At 61.4% G+C, this 15,449-nt stretch overlaps 1 protein-coding gene across 1 annotated transcript in view; it reads right to left on the bottom strand.

Moving 5' to 3' along the window:
- The window catches only part of LOC136627275 (zinc finger protein 568-like), a 28,569-nt gene extending 13,437 nt beyond the window's left edge, over nt 1-15,132 (bottom strand). The window contains exons 1-2 of the mRNA XM_066602248.1: nt 14,781-15,132; nt 14,513-14,614 (exon numbers count right to left, since the gene is read on the bottom strand). Of these exons, the coding sequence (XP_066458345.1) occupies nt 14,513-14,614; nt 14,781-14,888 (210 nt within the window). The 5' untranslated portion in view covers nt 14,889-15,132. The remainder of the gene's footprint in view (nt 1-14,512; nt 14,615-14,780) is intronic.
- Nucleotides 15,133-15,449: the final 317 nt, after the last annotated feature.

Here is a 15,449-nt window from a genome sequence, read left to right as displayed (position 1 = left end):
ACACAGCTAGCCTCAATCCCGGTCTCCTCAGCACTGTATCCATCACTCACTCACTTTCTATATTAGAACCATCGACTGAGGCAGAAGTCTCCAGACTGCTTTTCGCTGCTCGCTCCACTACCTGCACTAGCAACCCTCTCCCCTCACACCTCCTCCGATCCCTCTCGCCGGCAGTCATCACCCACCTCATCACCATCTTCAACTTCTCCCTAACCTCTGGCACCTTCCCCTCCTCATTCAAACGCTCCATCATATCCCCTCTGTTAAAAAAAAAAATAGCCCTTGACCAGACCAATGTTGCCAACTACGACCCGTCTCAAACCTCCCCTTCATCTCCAAATTACTAGAACGCCTGGTCTACTCCGCCTCACACGCTTTCTCTCTGACAACTCTCCTCAACCTCCAGTCCAGTTTCTGCCCTCTACATTTGACTGAAACCGCTCTCACAAAAGTGTCAAACGACCTGATGACGGACAAATCGAGGGGTGACTACTCACTAATAATCTTCTCCGCTGCGTTTGACACTGTTGACCATGACCTCCTCCTTGCTATGCTTCACTCCATTGGCCTAAATGGACACTGCTCTCTCCTGGTTCTCCTCCTACGTCTCTGACCGCTCTTTCAGCATCTCCTTTGCTAGCTCTACCTCCTCTCGACTGCCGCTCACGGTTGGGGTCCCCAAGGGCTCGGTCCTCGGCCCCTTCTTCTCTATCTACATATCCCCGATTGGATAAACCATCCGCAAATTTGACCTCCAATATCATCTCTACGCTGAGGACACCCAGTTATACACCTCTTCCTGCGACATCTGTGCACCATTCCTCCAAAACATCACTGACTGTTTGTCCGCTGTCTCTAATACCAGGTCCTCCCTTTTTCGCAAACTTAACCCCTCAAAAAGTGACCTCCTTGTCTTTCCGCCCTCAACCAGCCGAACTCTCCCAACATCTCCATATCAGTATCTGGCACCATCATAACCCCCAGACAGCACGCCCGTTGCCTTGGGGTCACACTGGACTCTGACCTCTTCTTAACCCCCACATCCAATCTCTGGCCCGAACATGCCACATGCACCTCAGAAATATTGCTAAAATCTGACTGTTCCTCCCCACAGACACGCTAAAGACACTTGTTGTCGCTCTCATCCCGACTCGACTAAATGCGGCAGCTAGAATCCTTTTCCTAACCAGCCGCTTCTCAGATGCCTCTGCGCTGCGCCAGTCACTGCATTGGCTGCCCATCCACTACAGAACTCAATTCAAACTCTTCACCCACAAAGCTCTCCATTGCACCGCACCCTCATACATCGCTTCCCTTCTGCTCGTACACCACCCAGTCTGCACACTGCGATCCACCAACAAACTCAGAATAAAGTGTGATTGTTCTCAGTGAGAGAAACCAAGTCATCTTGTAGATAGGAGACCTTTTACTGGCCAACAAAAATACATGATGCTATAGCAAGCTTTAGGGGATATCTCACCCCCTTTGTTAGCCTGATGAAGGGGGCAATATTCCCGAAAGCTTGCTTGCATTAACATCATGTATTTTTGTTAGCAATTAAAAACGTCTCCTATCTACAAGATGACTTGGTTTCTCTCACTGAGAACAATCACACATTGCTCTACTGGCGACAACGGGGCAAACTTTTTTTTCATTTTACTCAGAATAAATACCCCTATAGTACGAACCTCGCACTCCAGGACTTAATAAGGGCAGCACCAATCCTCTGGAACCCACTACCCTAAAACAGCCATACAATCTACGACGCACAGAACTTCAGACGTGCTTTAAAAACGCACCTCTTAAGAGAGGCATACCAAATCTCCTAATATAGTAGCCCCCCTTACAACATGCCCCCATGACATCATCTGTTATTACCATACATTAGAAAGATGTAATGTGACATCCTCTGACTCTCCCCCCCCCTCCCCAGTGACATTGTCAGACTCTCCCCTCCCCTCCCCTCCCCAGTGACATCGTCACTCCCCCCCCCTCCCCAGTGACATCGTCAGACTCTCCCCCCCCTCTCCAGTGACATCGTCAGACTCTCCCCCCCCTCTCCAGTGACATCGTCAGACTCTCCCCCCCTCTCCAGTGACATCGTCAGACTCTCCCCTCCCAACCCCAGTGACATCGTCAGACTCTCCCCTCCCAACCCCAGTGACATCGTCAGACTCCCCCCCCCCTCCCCAGTGACATCGTCAGACTCCCCCCCTCCCCAGTGACATCGTCAGACTCTCCCCTCCCCTCCCCAGTGACATCGTCAGACTCTCCCCTCCCAACCCCAGTGACATCGTCAGACTCTCCCCTCCCAACCCCAGTGACATCGTCAGACTCCCCCCCCCCCCAGTGACATCGTCAGACTCCCCCCCCTCCCCAGTGACATCGTCAGACTCCCCCCCCTCCCCAGTGACATCGTCAGACTCTCCCCCCCCTCCCCAGTGACATCGTCAGACTCTCCCCCCCTTCCCAGTGACATCGTCAGACTCTCCGCCCCTCCCCAGTGACATCGTCAGACTCTACCCCCCCTCCCCAGTGACATCGTCAGACTCTCCCCCCCCTCCCCAGTGACATCGTCAGACTCTCCCCCCCCCAGTGACATCGTCAGACTCTCCCCCCTCTCCCCAGTGAAATCGTCAGACTCTCCCCCCCCCTCCCCAGTGACATCGTCAGACTCTCCCCCCCTCCCCAGTCACTTCGTCAGACTCTCCCGCCCCTCCCCAGTGACATCGTCAGGCTCTCTCCCCCTCCCCAGTGACATCGTCATTCTCCCCCCCCCCTCCCCAGTGACATCGTCAGACTCTCCCCCCCGCTCCCCAGTGACACCGTCAGACTCTCTCCCCTCCCCAGTGACATTGTCATTCTCCCCCCCCCCTCCCCAGTGACATCGTCAGACTCTCCCCCCGCTCCCCAGTGACATCGTCAGACTCTCCCCCCCGCTCCCCAGTGACATCGTCAGACTCTCCCCCCCTCCCCAGTGACATCGTCAGTCTCCCCTCCCTCCCCAGTGACATCGTCAGTCTCCCCTCCCTCCCCAGTGACATCGTCAGTCTCCCCTCCCTCCCCAGTGACATCGTCAGATTCTCCCCTCCCTCCCCAGTGACATCGGCAGACTCTCCCCCCCGCTCCCCAGTGACATCGTCAGACTCTCCCCCCCTCCCCAGTGACATCGTCAGTCTCCCCTCCCTCCCCAGTGACATCGTCAGTCTCCCCTCCCTCCCCAGTGACATCGTCAGTCTCCCCTCCCTCCCCAGTGACATCGTCAGTCTCCCCTCCCTCCCCAGTGACATCGTCAGATTCTCCCCTCCCTCCCCAGTGACATCGTCAGAGTCTCCCCTCCCTCCCCAGTGACATCGTCAGACTCTCCCCCCTCCCCAGTGACCCCGTCAGACTCTCCCCCCCCTCCCCAGTGACCTCGTCAGACTCTCCCCCCCCTCCCCAGTGACCTCGTCAGACTCTCCCCCTCCTCCCCAGTGACCTCGTCAGACTCTCCCCTCCCCTTCCCTCCCCAGTGACATCGTCAGACTCTCCCCTCCCCTTCCCTCCCCAGTGACATCGTCAGACTCTCCCCCCCCTTCCCAGTGACATCGTCAGACTCTCCCCTCCCTCCCCAGTGACATCGTCAGACTCTCCCCTTCCTCCCCAGTGACATCGTCAGACTCTCCCCCCCCTCCCCAGTGACATCGTCATTCTCCCCCCCCCCCTACCCAGTGACATCGTCATTCTCCCCCCCCTCCCCAGTGACATCGTCATTCTCCCCCCCCCCTCCCCAGTGACATCGTCATTCTCCCCCCACCTCCCCAGTGACATCGTCAGACTCTCCCCCCCCTCCCCAGTGACATCGTCAGACTCTCCCCCCCCTCCCCAGTGACATCGTCAGACTCCCTCCCCAGTGACATCGTCAGACTCTCCCCCCCCTCCCCAGTGACATCGTCAGACTCTCCCCCCCTCCCCAGTGACTTCGTCAGACTCTCCCCCCCTCCCCAGTGACTTCGTCAGACTCTCCCCCCCCTCCCCAGTGACATCGTCAGACTCTCCCCCCCCCTCCCCAGTGACATTGTCAGACTCTCCCCCCCCTCTCCAGTGACATCGTCAGACTCTCCCCTCCCATCCCCAGTGACATCGTCAGACTCTCCCCCCCCTCCCCAGTGACATCGTCAGACTCTCCCCCCCTCTCCAGTGACATCGTCAGACTCTCCCCTCCCCTGTGACATCGTCAGACTCTCCCCCCCCTCCCCAGTGACATCGTCAGACTCTCCCCCCCTTCCCAGTGACATCGTCAGACTCTCCGCCCCTCCCCAGTGACATCGTCAGACTCTCCCCCCCCTCCCCAGTGACATCGTCAGACTCTCCCCTCCCTCCCCAGTGACATCGTCAGACTCTCCCCTTCCTCCCCAGTGACATCGTCAGACTCTCCCCCCCCTCCCCAGTGACATCGTCATTCTCCCCCCCCCCCTACCCAGTGACATCGTCATTCTCCCCCCCCCCTCCCCAGTGACATCGTCATTCTCCCCCCACCTCCCCAGTGACATCGTCAGACTCTCCCCCCCCTCCCCAGTGACATCGTCAGACTCTCCCCCCCCTCCCCAGTGACATCGTCAGACTCCCCCCCCAGTGACATCGTCAGACTCTCCCCCCCCCTCCCCAGTGACATCGTCAGACTCTCCCCCCCTCCCCAGTGACTTCGTCAGACTCTCCCCCCCTCCCCAGTGACTTCGTCAGACTCCCCCCCCCCCTCCCCAGTGACATCGTCAGACTCTCCCCCCCTTCCCAGTGACATCGTCAGACTCTCCCCCCCTTCCCAGTGACATCGTCAGACTCTCCGCCCCTCCCCAGTGACATCGTCAGACTCTCCCCCCCTTCCCAGTGACATCGTCAGACTCCCCCCCCCTCCCCAGTGACATCGTCAGACTCCCCCCCCTCCCCAGTGACATCGTCAAACTCTCCCCCCCCTCCCCAGTGACATCGTCAGACTCTCCCCCCCTTCCCAGTGACATCGTCAGACTCTCCGCCCCTCCCCAGTGACATCGTCAGACTCTCCCCCCCCTCCCCAGTGACATCGTCAGACTCTCCCCCCCCTCCCCAGTGACATCGTCAGACTCTCCCCCCCCCAGTGACATCGTCAGACTCTCCCCCCTCTCCCCAGTGAAATCGTCAGACTCTCCCCCCCCTCCCCAGTGACATCGTCAGACTCTCCCCCCCTCCCCAGTCACTTCGTCAGACTCTCCCGCCCCTCCCCAGTGACATCGTCAGGCTCTCTCCCCCCCCCAGTGACATCGTCAGACTCTCCCCCCTCTCCCCAGTGAAATCGTCAGACTCTCCCCCCCCCTCCCCAGTGACATCGTCATTCTCCCCCCCCCCTCCCCAGTGACATCGTCAGACTCTCCCCCCCGCTCCCCAGTGACACCGTCAGACTCTCTCCCCTCCCCAGTGACATTGTCATTCTCCCCCCCCCTCCCCAGTGACATCGTCAGACTCTCCCCCCGCTCCCCAGTGACATCGGCAGACTCTCCCCCCCGCTCCCCAGTGACATCGTCAGACTCTCCCCCCCTCCCCAGTGACATCGTCAGTCTCCCCTCCCTCCCCAGTGACATCGTCAGTCTCCCCTCCCTCCCCAGTGACATCGTCAGTCTCCCCTCCCTCCCCAGTGACATCGTCAGTCTCCCCTCCCTCCCCAGTGACATCGTCAGTCTCCCCTCCCTCCCCAGTGACATCGTCAGATTCTCCCCTCCCTCCCCAGTGACATCGTCAGAGTCTCCCCTCCCTCCCCAGTGACATCGTCAGACTCTCCCCCCTCCCCAGTGACCCCGTCAGACTCTCCCCCCCCTCTCCAGTGACCTCGTCAGACTCTCCCCCCCCTCCCCAGTGACCTCGTCAGACTCTCCCCCTCCTCCCCAGTGACCTCGTCAGACTCTCCCCCTCCTCCCCAGTGACCTCGTCAGACTCTCCCCTCCCCTTCCCTCCCCAGTGACATCGTCAGACTCTCCCCTCCCCTTCCCTCCCCAGTGACATCGTCAGACTCTCCCCCCCCTTTCCAGTGACATCGTCAGACTCTCCCCTCCCTCCCCAGTGACATCGTCAGACTCTCCGCCCCTCCCCAGTGACATCGTCAGACTCTCCGCCCCTCCCCAGTGACATAGTTAGACTCTCCGCCCCTCCCCAGTGACATCGTCAGACTCTCCCCCCCCTCCCCAGTGACATCGTCAGACTCTCCCCCCCCTACCCAGTGACATCGTCAGACTCTCCCCCCCCCTCCCCAGTGACATCGTCAGACTCTCCCCCCCCTCCCCAGTGACATCGTCAGACTCTCCCCCCCCTCCCCAGTGACATCGTCAGACTCTCCCCCCCTCCCCAGTGACATCGTCAGACTCCCCCCCCCCCAGTGACATCGTCATTCTCCCCCCCTCCCCAGTGACATCGTCTGGCTCTCTCCCCCTCCCCAGTGACATCGTCATTCTCCCCCCCCCTCCCCAGTGACATCGTCAGGCTCGCTCCCCATCCCCAGTGAAATCGTCATACTCCCCCCCCCTACCCAGTGACATCGTCATTCTCCCCCCCCCCTCCCCAGTGACATCGTCAGACTCTCCCCCCCCCTCCCCAGTGACATCGTCAGACTCTCACCCCCCTCCCCAGTGACATCGTCAGACTCTCCCCCCTCCCCAGTGACATCGTCAGACTCTCCCCCCCCCTCCCCAGTGACATCGTCAGACTCTCCCCTCCCTCCCCAGTGACATCGTCAGACTCTCCCCTTCCTCCCCAGTGACATCGTCAGACTCTCCCCCCCCCTCCCCAGTGACATCGTCATTCTCCCCCCCCCCCTACCCAGTGACATCGTCATTCTCCCCCCCCCCTCTCCAGTGACATCGTCATTCTCCCCCCCCCCCTCCCCAGTGACATCGTCATTCTCCCCCCCCCTCCCCAGTGACATCGTCATTCTCCCCCCACCTCCCCAGTGACATCGTCAGACTCTCCCCCCCCTCCCCAGTGACATCGTCAGACTCTCCCCCCCCCTCCCCAGTGACATCGTCAGACTCCCCCCCCCCAGTGACATCGTCAGACTCTCCCCCCCCTCCCCAGTGACATCGTCAGACTCTCCCCCCCCCTCCCCAGTGACATCGTCAGACTCTCCCCCCCTCCCCAGTGACTTCGTCAGACTCTCCCCCCCCCTCCCCAGTGACATCGTCAGACTCTCCCCCCCCCCTCCCCAGTGACATTGTCAGACTCTCCCCCCCCTCTCCAGTGACATCGTCAGACTCTCCCCTCCCATCCCCAGTGACATCGTCAGACTCTCCCCCCCCTCCCCAGTGACATCGTCAGACTCTCCCCCCCCTCTCCAGTGACATCGTCAGACTCTCCCCTCCCCTGTGACATCGTCAGACTCTCCCCTCCCAACCCCAGTGACATCGTCAGACTCCCCCCCCTCCCCAGTGACATCGTCAGACTCCCCCCCCCCTCCCAGTGACATCGTCAGACTCTCCCCCCCTTCCCAGTGACATCGTCAGACTCTCCGCCCCTCCCCAGTGACATCATCACTCTCCCCCCCCCCTCCCCAGTGACATCGTCAGACTCTCCCCCCCCCCTCCCCAGTGACATCGTCAGACTCTCCCCCCCAGTGACATCGTCAGACTCTCCCCCCTCTCCCCAGTGAAATCGTCACTCTCCCCCCTCTCCCCAGTGAAATGTCAGACTCTCCCCCCCTCCCCAGTCACTTCGTCAGACTCTCCCGCCCCTCCCCAATGACATCGTCAGGCTCTCTCCCCCTCCCCAGTGACATCGTCATTCTCCCCCCCCTCCCCAGTGACATCGTCAGACTCTCCCCCCCGCTCCCCAGTGACATCGTCAGACTCTCTCACCTCCCCAGTGACATTGTCATTCTCCCCCCCCCTCCCCAGTGACATCGTCAGACTCTCCCCCCGCTCCCCAGTGAAATCGGCAGACTCTCCCCCCCGCTCCCCAGTGACATTGTCAGACTCTCTCCCCTCCCCAGTGACATTGTCAGACTTCCCCCCTCCCCAGTGACATCGTCAGGCTTCCCCTCCCTCCCCAGTGACATCGTCAGACTCCCCCCCCTCCCCAGTGACATCGTCAGACTCCCCTCCCTCCCCAGTGACATCGTCAGACTCCCCTCCCTCCCCAGTGACATCGTCAGACTCCCCTCCCTCCCCAGTGACATCGTCAGACTCCCCTCCCTCCCCAGTGACATCGTCAGACTCTCCCCCCCTCCCCAGTGACATCGTCAGTCTCCCCTCCCTCCCCAGTGACATCGTCAGTCTCCCCTCCCTCCCCAGTGACATGGTCAGAGTCTCCCCTCCCTCCCCAGTGACATGGTCAGAGTCTCCCCATCCTCCCCAGTGACATGGTCAGAGTCTCCCCTCCCTCCCCAGTGACATCGTCAGACTCTCCCCCCTCCCCAGTGACCCCGTCAGACTCTCCCCCCCCTCCCCAGTGACCTCGTCAGACTCTCCCCCCCCCCTCCCCAGTGACCTCGTCAGACTCTCCCCCCCTCCCCAGTGACCTCGTCAGACTCTCCCCCCCTCCCCAGTGACCCCGTCAGACTCTCCCCCCCCCTCCCCAGTGACCCCGTCAGACTCTCCCCCTCCTCCCCTGTGACCTCGTCAGACTCTCCCCTCCCCTTCCCTCCCCAGTGACATCGTCAGACTCTCCCCTCCCCTTCCCTCCCCAGTGACATCGTCAGACTCTCCCCCCCTTCCCAGTGACATCGTCAGACTCTCCCCTCCCTCCCCAGTGACATCGTCAGACTCTCCGCCCCTCCCCAGTGACATCGTCAGACTCTCCGCCCCTCCCCAGTGACATAGTCAGACTCTCCGCCCCTCCCCAGTGACATCGTCAGACTCTCCCCCCCCTCCCCAGTGACATCGTCAGACTCTTCCCCCCTCCCCAGTGAAATCGTCAGACTCTCCCCCCCTCCCCAGTGACATCGAAAGACTCTCCCCCCCTCCCCAGTCACTTCGTCAGACTCTCCCCCCCCCTCCCCAGTGACATCGTCAGGCTCTCTCCCCCTCCCCAGTGACATCGTCATTCTCCCCCCCTCCCCAGTGACATCGTCAGGCTCTCTCCCCCTCCCCAGTGACATCGTCATTCTCCCCCCCCTCTCCAGTGACATCGTCAGGCTCTCTCCCCCTCCCCAGTGACATCGTCATTCTCCCCCCCCCTACCCAGTGACATCGTCATTCTCCCCCCCCCTTCCCAGTGACATCGTCATTCTCCCCCCCCCTTCCCAGTGACATCGTCATTCTCCCCCCCCTCCCCAGTGACATCGTCATTCTCCCCCCCCCTCCCCAGTGACATCGTCAGACTCCCCTCCCTCCCCAGTGACATCGTCAGACTCCCCTCCCTCCCCAGTGACATCGTCAGACTCTCCCCCCCTCCCCAGTGACATCGTCAGTCTCCCCTCCCTCCCCAGTGACATCGTCAGTCTCCCCTCCCTCCCCAGTGACATGGTCAGAGTCTCCCCTCCCTCCCCAGTGACATGGTCAGAGTCTCCCCTCCCTCCCCAGTGACATGGTCAGAGTCTCCCCTCCCTCCCCAGTGACATCGTCAGACTCTCCCCCCTCCCCAGTGACCCCGTCAGACTCTCCCCCCCCTCCCCAGTGACCTCGTCAGACTCTCCCCCCCCCCTCCCCAGTGACCTCGTCAGACTCTCCCCCCCTCCCCAGTGACCTCGTCAGACTCTCCCCCCTCCCCAGTGACCCCGTCAGACTCTCCCCCCCCTCCCCAGTGACCCCGTCAGACTCTCCCCCTCCTCCCCTGTGACCTCGTCAGACTCTCCCCTCCCCTTCCCTCCCCAGTGACATCGTCAGACTCTCCCCTCCCCTTCCCTCCCCAGTGACATCGTCAGACTCTCCCCCCCTTCCCAGTGACATCGTCAGACTCTCCCCTCCCTCCCCAGTGACATCGTCAGACTCTCCGCCCCTCCCCAGTGACATCGTCAGACTCTCCGCCCCTCCCCAGTGACATAGTCAGACTCTCCGCCCCTCCCCAGTGACATCGTCAGACTCTCCCCCCCTCCCCAGTGACATCGTCAGACTCTTCCCCCCTCCCCAGTGACATCGTCAGACTCTCCCCCCCTCCCCAGTGACATCGAAAGACTCTCCCCCCCTCCCCAGTCACTTCGTCAGACTCTCCCCCCCCCCTCCCCAGTGACATCGTCAGGCTCTCTCCCCCTCCCCAGTGACATCGTCATTCTCCCCCCCTCCCCAGTGACATCGTCAGGCTCTCTCCCCCTCCCCAGTGACATCGTCATTCTCCCCCCCCTCCCCAGTGACATCGTCAGGCTCTCTCCCCCTCCCCAGTGACATCGTCATTCTCCCCCCCCCTACCCAGTGACATCGTCATTCTCCCCCCCCCTTCCCAGTGACATCGTCATTCTCCCCCCCCCTTCCCAGTGACATCGTCATTCTCCCCCCCCCTCCCCAGTGACATCGTCATTCTCCCCCCCCCTCCCCAGTGACATCGTCATTCTCCCCCCCCTCCCCAGTGACATCGTCATTCTCCCCCCCCTCCCCAGTGACATCGTCAGACTCTTCCCCCCCTCCCCAGTGACATCGTCAGACTCTCTCCCCCCTCCCCAGTGACATCGTCAGACTCTCCCCCCCCTCCCCAGTGACATCGTCAGACTCTCCCCCCCTCCCCAGTGACATCGTCAGACTCTCCCCCCCTCCCCAGTGACATCGTCAGACTCTCCCCCCTCCCCAGTGACATCGTCAGACTCTCCCCCCTCCCCAGTGACATCGTCAGACTCTCCCCCCCCCCCTCCCCAGTGTCATCGTCAGACTCTCCCCCCCCTCCCCAGTGTCATCGTCAGACTCTCCCCCCCCTCCCCAGTGTCATCGTCAGACTCTCCCCTCCCTCCCCAGTGACATCGTCAGACTCTCCCCCCCCTCCCCAGTGACATCGTCAGACTCTCCCCCCCCTCCCCAGTGACATCGTCAGACTCTCCCCCCTCCCCAGTATAATCGTCAGACTCTCCCCCCCCTCCCCAGTGACATCGTCAGACTCTCCCCCCTCCCCAGTATAATCGTCAGACTCCCCCCCCCTCCCCAGTGACATCGTCAGACTCTCCCCTCCCTCCCCAGTGACATCGTCAGACTCTCCCCTCCCTCCCCAGTGACATCGTCAGACTCTCCCCTCCCTCCCCAGTGACATCGTCATTCTCCCCCCCCCTTCCCAGTGACATCGTCATTCTCCCCCCCCCTTCCCAGTGACATCGTCATTCTCCCCCCCCCTCCCCAGTGACATCGTCAGACTCCCCTCCCTCCCCAGTGACATCGTCAGACTCCCCTCCCTCCCCAGTGACATCGTCAGTCTCCCCTCCCTCCCCAGTGACATCGTCAGTCTCCCCTCCCTCCCCAGTGACATGGTCAGAGTCTCCCCTCCCTCCCCAGTGACATGGTCAGAGTCTCCCCTCCCTCCCCAGTGACATGGTCAGAGTCTCCCCTCCCTCCCCAGTGACATCGTCAGACTCTCCCCCCTCCCCAGTGACCCCGTCAGACTCTCCCCCCCCTCCCCAGTGACCTCGTCAGACTCTCCCCCCCCCCTCCCCAGTGACCTCGTCAGACTCTCCCCCCCTCCCCAGTGACCTCGTCAGACTCTCCCCCCCTCCCCAGTGACCCCGTCAGACTCTCCCCCCCCTCCCCAGTGACCCCGTCAGACTCTCCCCCTCCTCCCCTGTGACCTCGTCAGACTCTCCCCTCCCCTTCCCTCCCCAGTGACATCGTCAGACTCTCCCCTCCCCTTCCCTCCCCAGTGACATCGTCAGACTCTCCCCCCCTTCCCAGTGACATCGTCAGACTCTCCCCTCCCTCCCCAGTGACATCGTCAGACTCTCCGCCCCTCCCCAGTGACATCGTCAGACTCTCCGCCCCTCCCCAGTGACATAGTCAGACTCTCCGCCCCTCCCCAGTGACATCGTCAGACTCTCCCCCCCCTCCCCAGTGACATCGTCAGACTCTTCCCCCCTCCCCAGTGACATCGTCAGACTCTCCCCCCCTCCCCAGTGACATCGAAAGACTCTCCCCCCCTCCCCAGTCACTTCGTCAGACTCTCCCCCCCCCTCCCCAGTGACATCGTCAGGCTCTCTCCCCCTCCCCAGTGACATCGTCATTCTCCCCCCCTCCCCAGTGACATCGTCAGGCTCTCTCCCCCTCCCCAGTGACATCGTCATTCTCCCCCCCCTCCCCAGTGACATCGTCAGGCTCTCTCCCCCTCCCCAGTGACATCGTCATTCTCCCCCCCCCTACCCAGTGACATCGTCATTCTCCCCCCCCCTTCCCAGTGACATCGTCATTCTCCCCCCCCCCTTCCCAGTGACATCGTCATTCTCCCCCCCCCTCCCCAGTGACATCGTCATTCTCCCCCCGCCCCTCCCCAGTGACATCGTCATTCTCCCCCCCCTCCCCAGTGACATCGTCATTCTCCCCCCCCTCCCCAGTGACATCGTCAGACTCTTCCCCCCCTCCCCAGTGACATCGTCAGACTCTCTCCCCCCTCCCCAGTGACATCGTCAGACTCTCCCCCCCCTCCCCAGTGACATCGTCAGACTCTCCCCCCCTCCCCAGTGACATCGTCAGACTCTCCCCCCTCCCCAGTGACATCGTCAGACTCTCCCCCCTCCCCAGTGACATCGTCAGACTCTCCCCCCCCCCCCTCCCCAGTGTCATCGTCAGACTCTCCCCCCCCTCCCCAGTGTCATCGTCAGACTCTCCCCCCCCTCCCCAGTGTCATCGTCAGACTCTCCCCTCCCTCCCCAGTGACATCGTCAGACTCTCCCCCCCCTCCCCAGTGACATCGTCAGACTCTCCCCCCCCTCCCCAGTGACATCGTCAGACTCTCCCCCCTCCCCAGTATAATCGTCAGACTCTCCCCCCCCTCCCCAGTGACATCGTCAGACTCTCCCCCCTCCCCAGTATAATCGTCAGACTCCCCCCCCCTCCCCAGTGACATCGTCAGACTCTCCCCTCCCTCCCCAGTGACATCGTCAGACTCTCCCCTCCCTCCCCAGTGACATCGTCAGACTCTCCCCTCCCTCCCCAGTGACATCGTCAGACTCTCCCCTCCCTCCCCAGTGACATCGTCAGACTCTCCCCTCCCTCCCCAGTGACATCGTCAGACTCTCCCCTCCCTCCCCAGTGACATCGTCAGACTCTCCCCTCCCTCCCCAGTGACATCGTCAGACTCTCCCCTCCCTCCCCAGTGACATCGTCAGACTCTCCCCTCCCTCCCCAGTGACATCGTCAGACTCTCCCCTCCCTCCCCAGTGACATGGTCAGAGTCTCCCCTCCCTCCCCAGTGACATCGTCAGACTCTCCCCCCTCCCCAGTGACCCCGTCAGACTCTCCCCCCCCTCCCCAGTGACCTCGTCAGACTCTCCCCCCCCCCTCCCCAGTGACCTCGTCAGACTCTCCCCCCCTCCCCAGTGACCTCGTCAGACTCTCCCCCCTCCCCAGTGACCCCGTCAGACTCTCCCCCCCCTCCCCAGTGACCCCGTCAGACTCTCCCCCTCCTCCCCTGTGACCTCGTCAGACTCTCCCCTCCCCTTCCCTCCCCAGTGACATCGTCAGACTCTCCCCTCCCCTTCCCTCCCCAGTGACATCGTCAGACTCTCCCCCCCTTCCCAGTGACATCGTCAGACTCTCCCCTCCCTCCCCAGTGACATCGTCAGACTCTCCGCCCCTCCCCAGTGACATCGTCAGACTCTCCGCCCCTCCCCAGTGACATAGTCAGACTCTCCGCCCCTCCCCAGTGACATCGTCAGACTCTCCCCCCCTCCCCAGTGACATCGTCAGACTCTTCCCCCCTCCCCAGTGACATCGTCAGACTCTCCCCCCTCCCCAGTATAATCGTCAGACTCCCCCCCCCTCCCCAGTGACATCGTCAGACTCTCCCCTCCCTCCCCAGTGACATCGTCAGACTCTCCCCTCCCTCCCCAGTGACATCGTCAGACTCTCCCCTCCCTCCCCAGTGACATCGTCAGACTCTCCCCTCCCTCCCCAGTGACATCGTCAGACTCTCCCCTCCCTCCCCAGTGACATCGTCAGACTCTCCCCTCCCTCCCCAGTGACATCGTCAGACTCTCCCCTCCCTCCCCAGTGACATCGTCAGACTCTCCCCTCCCTCCCCAGTGACATCGTCAGACTCTCTCCCCTCCCTCCCCAGTGACATCGTCAGACTCTCTCCCCTCCCTCCCAAGTGACATCGTCAGACTCTCTCCCCTCCCCAGTGACATCGTCAGACTCTCCCCTCCCTCCCCAGTGACATCTTCAGACTCTCTCCCCTCCCCAGTGACATCGTCAGACTCTCTCCCCTCCCCAGTGACATCGTCAGACTCTCTCCCAGCCCCAGTGACTTCATCAGACTCTCTCCCCTCCCCCCAGTGACATCGTCAGACTCTCTCCCCTCCCTCCCCAGTGACATCGTCAGACTCTCTCCCCTCCCCCAGTGACATCATCAGACTCTCTCCCCTCCCCCCAGTGACATCATCAGACTCTCTCACCTCTCCAGTAAGCAGGAAGAGGATCTCTAGGGTGAGATGTGATATCGTCTCTGACATCTTGTCTTCCCCCATACTCTTCTGCAGGAGATCGGTTAGAGGATCCTGTAGTGGGAAGAAGATGGAAAATCCTACAAGCTCACGCACTCTGTGCAATTTAAAACCGCTATCTTTTCTCCTCAGGGAGAGCACCTAGACGGTGTGCGGGGAGATTTAAAAGGCCATGCACGGTCCTCTGGGTAATATGCAAATAAGGGCGATGGAACAATACCTCCACAGCGCCACCTATTAGAAGGCAGCATTCCTTCAAGTCAAAGCCAGACTCTTTATACAAGCCTTGTAACAATGACTGGGAATAAAAAGCAAAGCCAGACTGCATGTACAGACAGCTGTTTCAGGGGGTTTGCCCCTCATCAGTGTACAGTAGGGGTCTGGCTTTGCTAGGGAGAGGCCTGGGACCGGGGTGAGGAACGCTGGGGAGCCACCTAGACGGTGAGTGAGGAGACTCAATAGGCCATTTAGTCATGTGACGTGCGGCGCCGCCCCTCCGCCACAACTACAAGAGGCCCTGAGACCCTCCAGTCACTTCACAGCAGCACAGAACACACTGGTAGGTAAAGGACCTGCGGTGACATCACGCCCATGTGACCAGACATGTGACCGCCTGAGTGGGCGGAGCTAAAGGGATTGTTGGTTTGCTGGACTGCAGGAAACTGCACTGAATACTGGATGAGCGAAAAACGGAGGAGAGAAGAATGTGCGGCCCTAGGGGGTCCTCTCCTCCTACAGGTGTAATACTCTGCAGTACTGGGGGCCCCTCCCCCTACAGGTGTAATACTCTGCAGTACTGGGGGTCCTCTCCTCCTACAGGTGTGATACTCTGCAGTACTGGGGTCCTCTCCTCCTACAGGTGTAATACTCTGCAGTACTGGTGGTCCCC

This window comes from Eleutherodactylus coqui, chromosome 5, assembly GCF_035609145.1.
Source record: "Eleutherodactylus coqui strain aEleCoq1 chromosome 5, aEleCoq1.hap1, whole genome shotgun sequence".
In the NCBI taxonomy this organism is placed as follows: Eukaryota; Metazoa; Chordata; class Amphibia; order Anura; family Eleutherodactylidae; genus Eleutherodactylus; species Eleutherodactylus coqui.
Note: the sequence above shows the minus strand (reverse complement) of the source record. Positions and strands in the feature narration are given on the sequence as shown.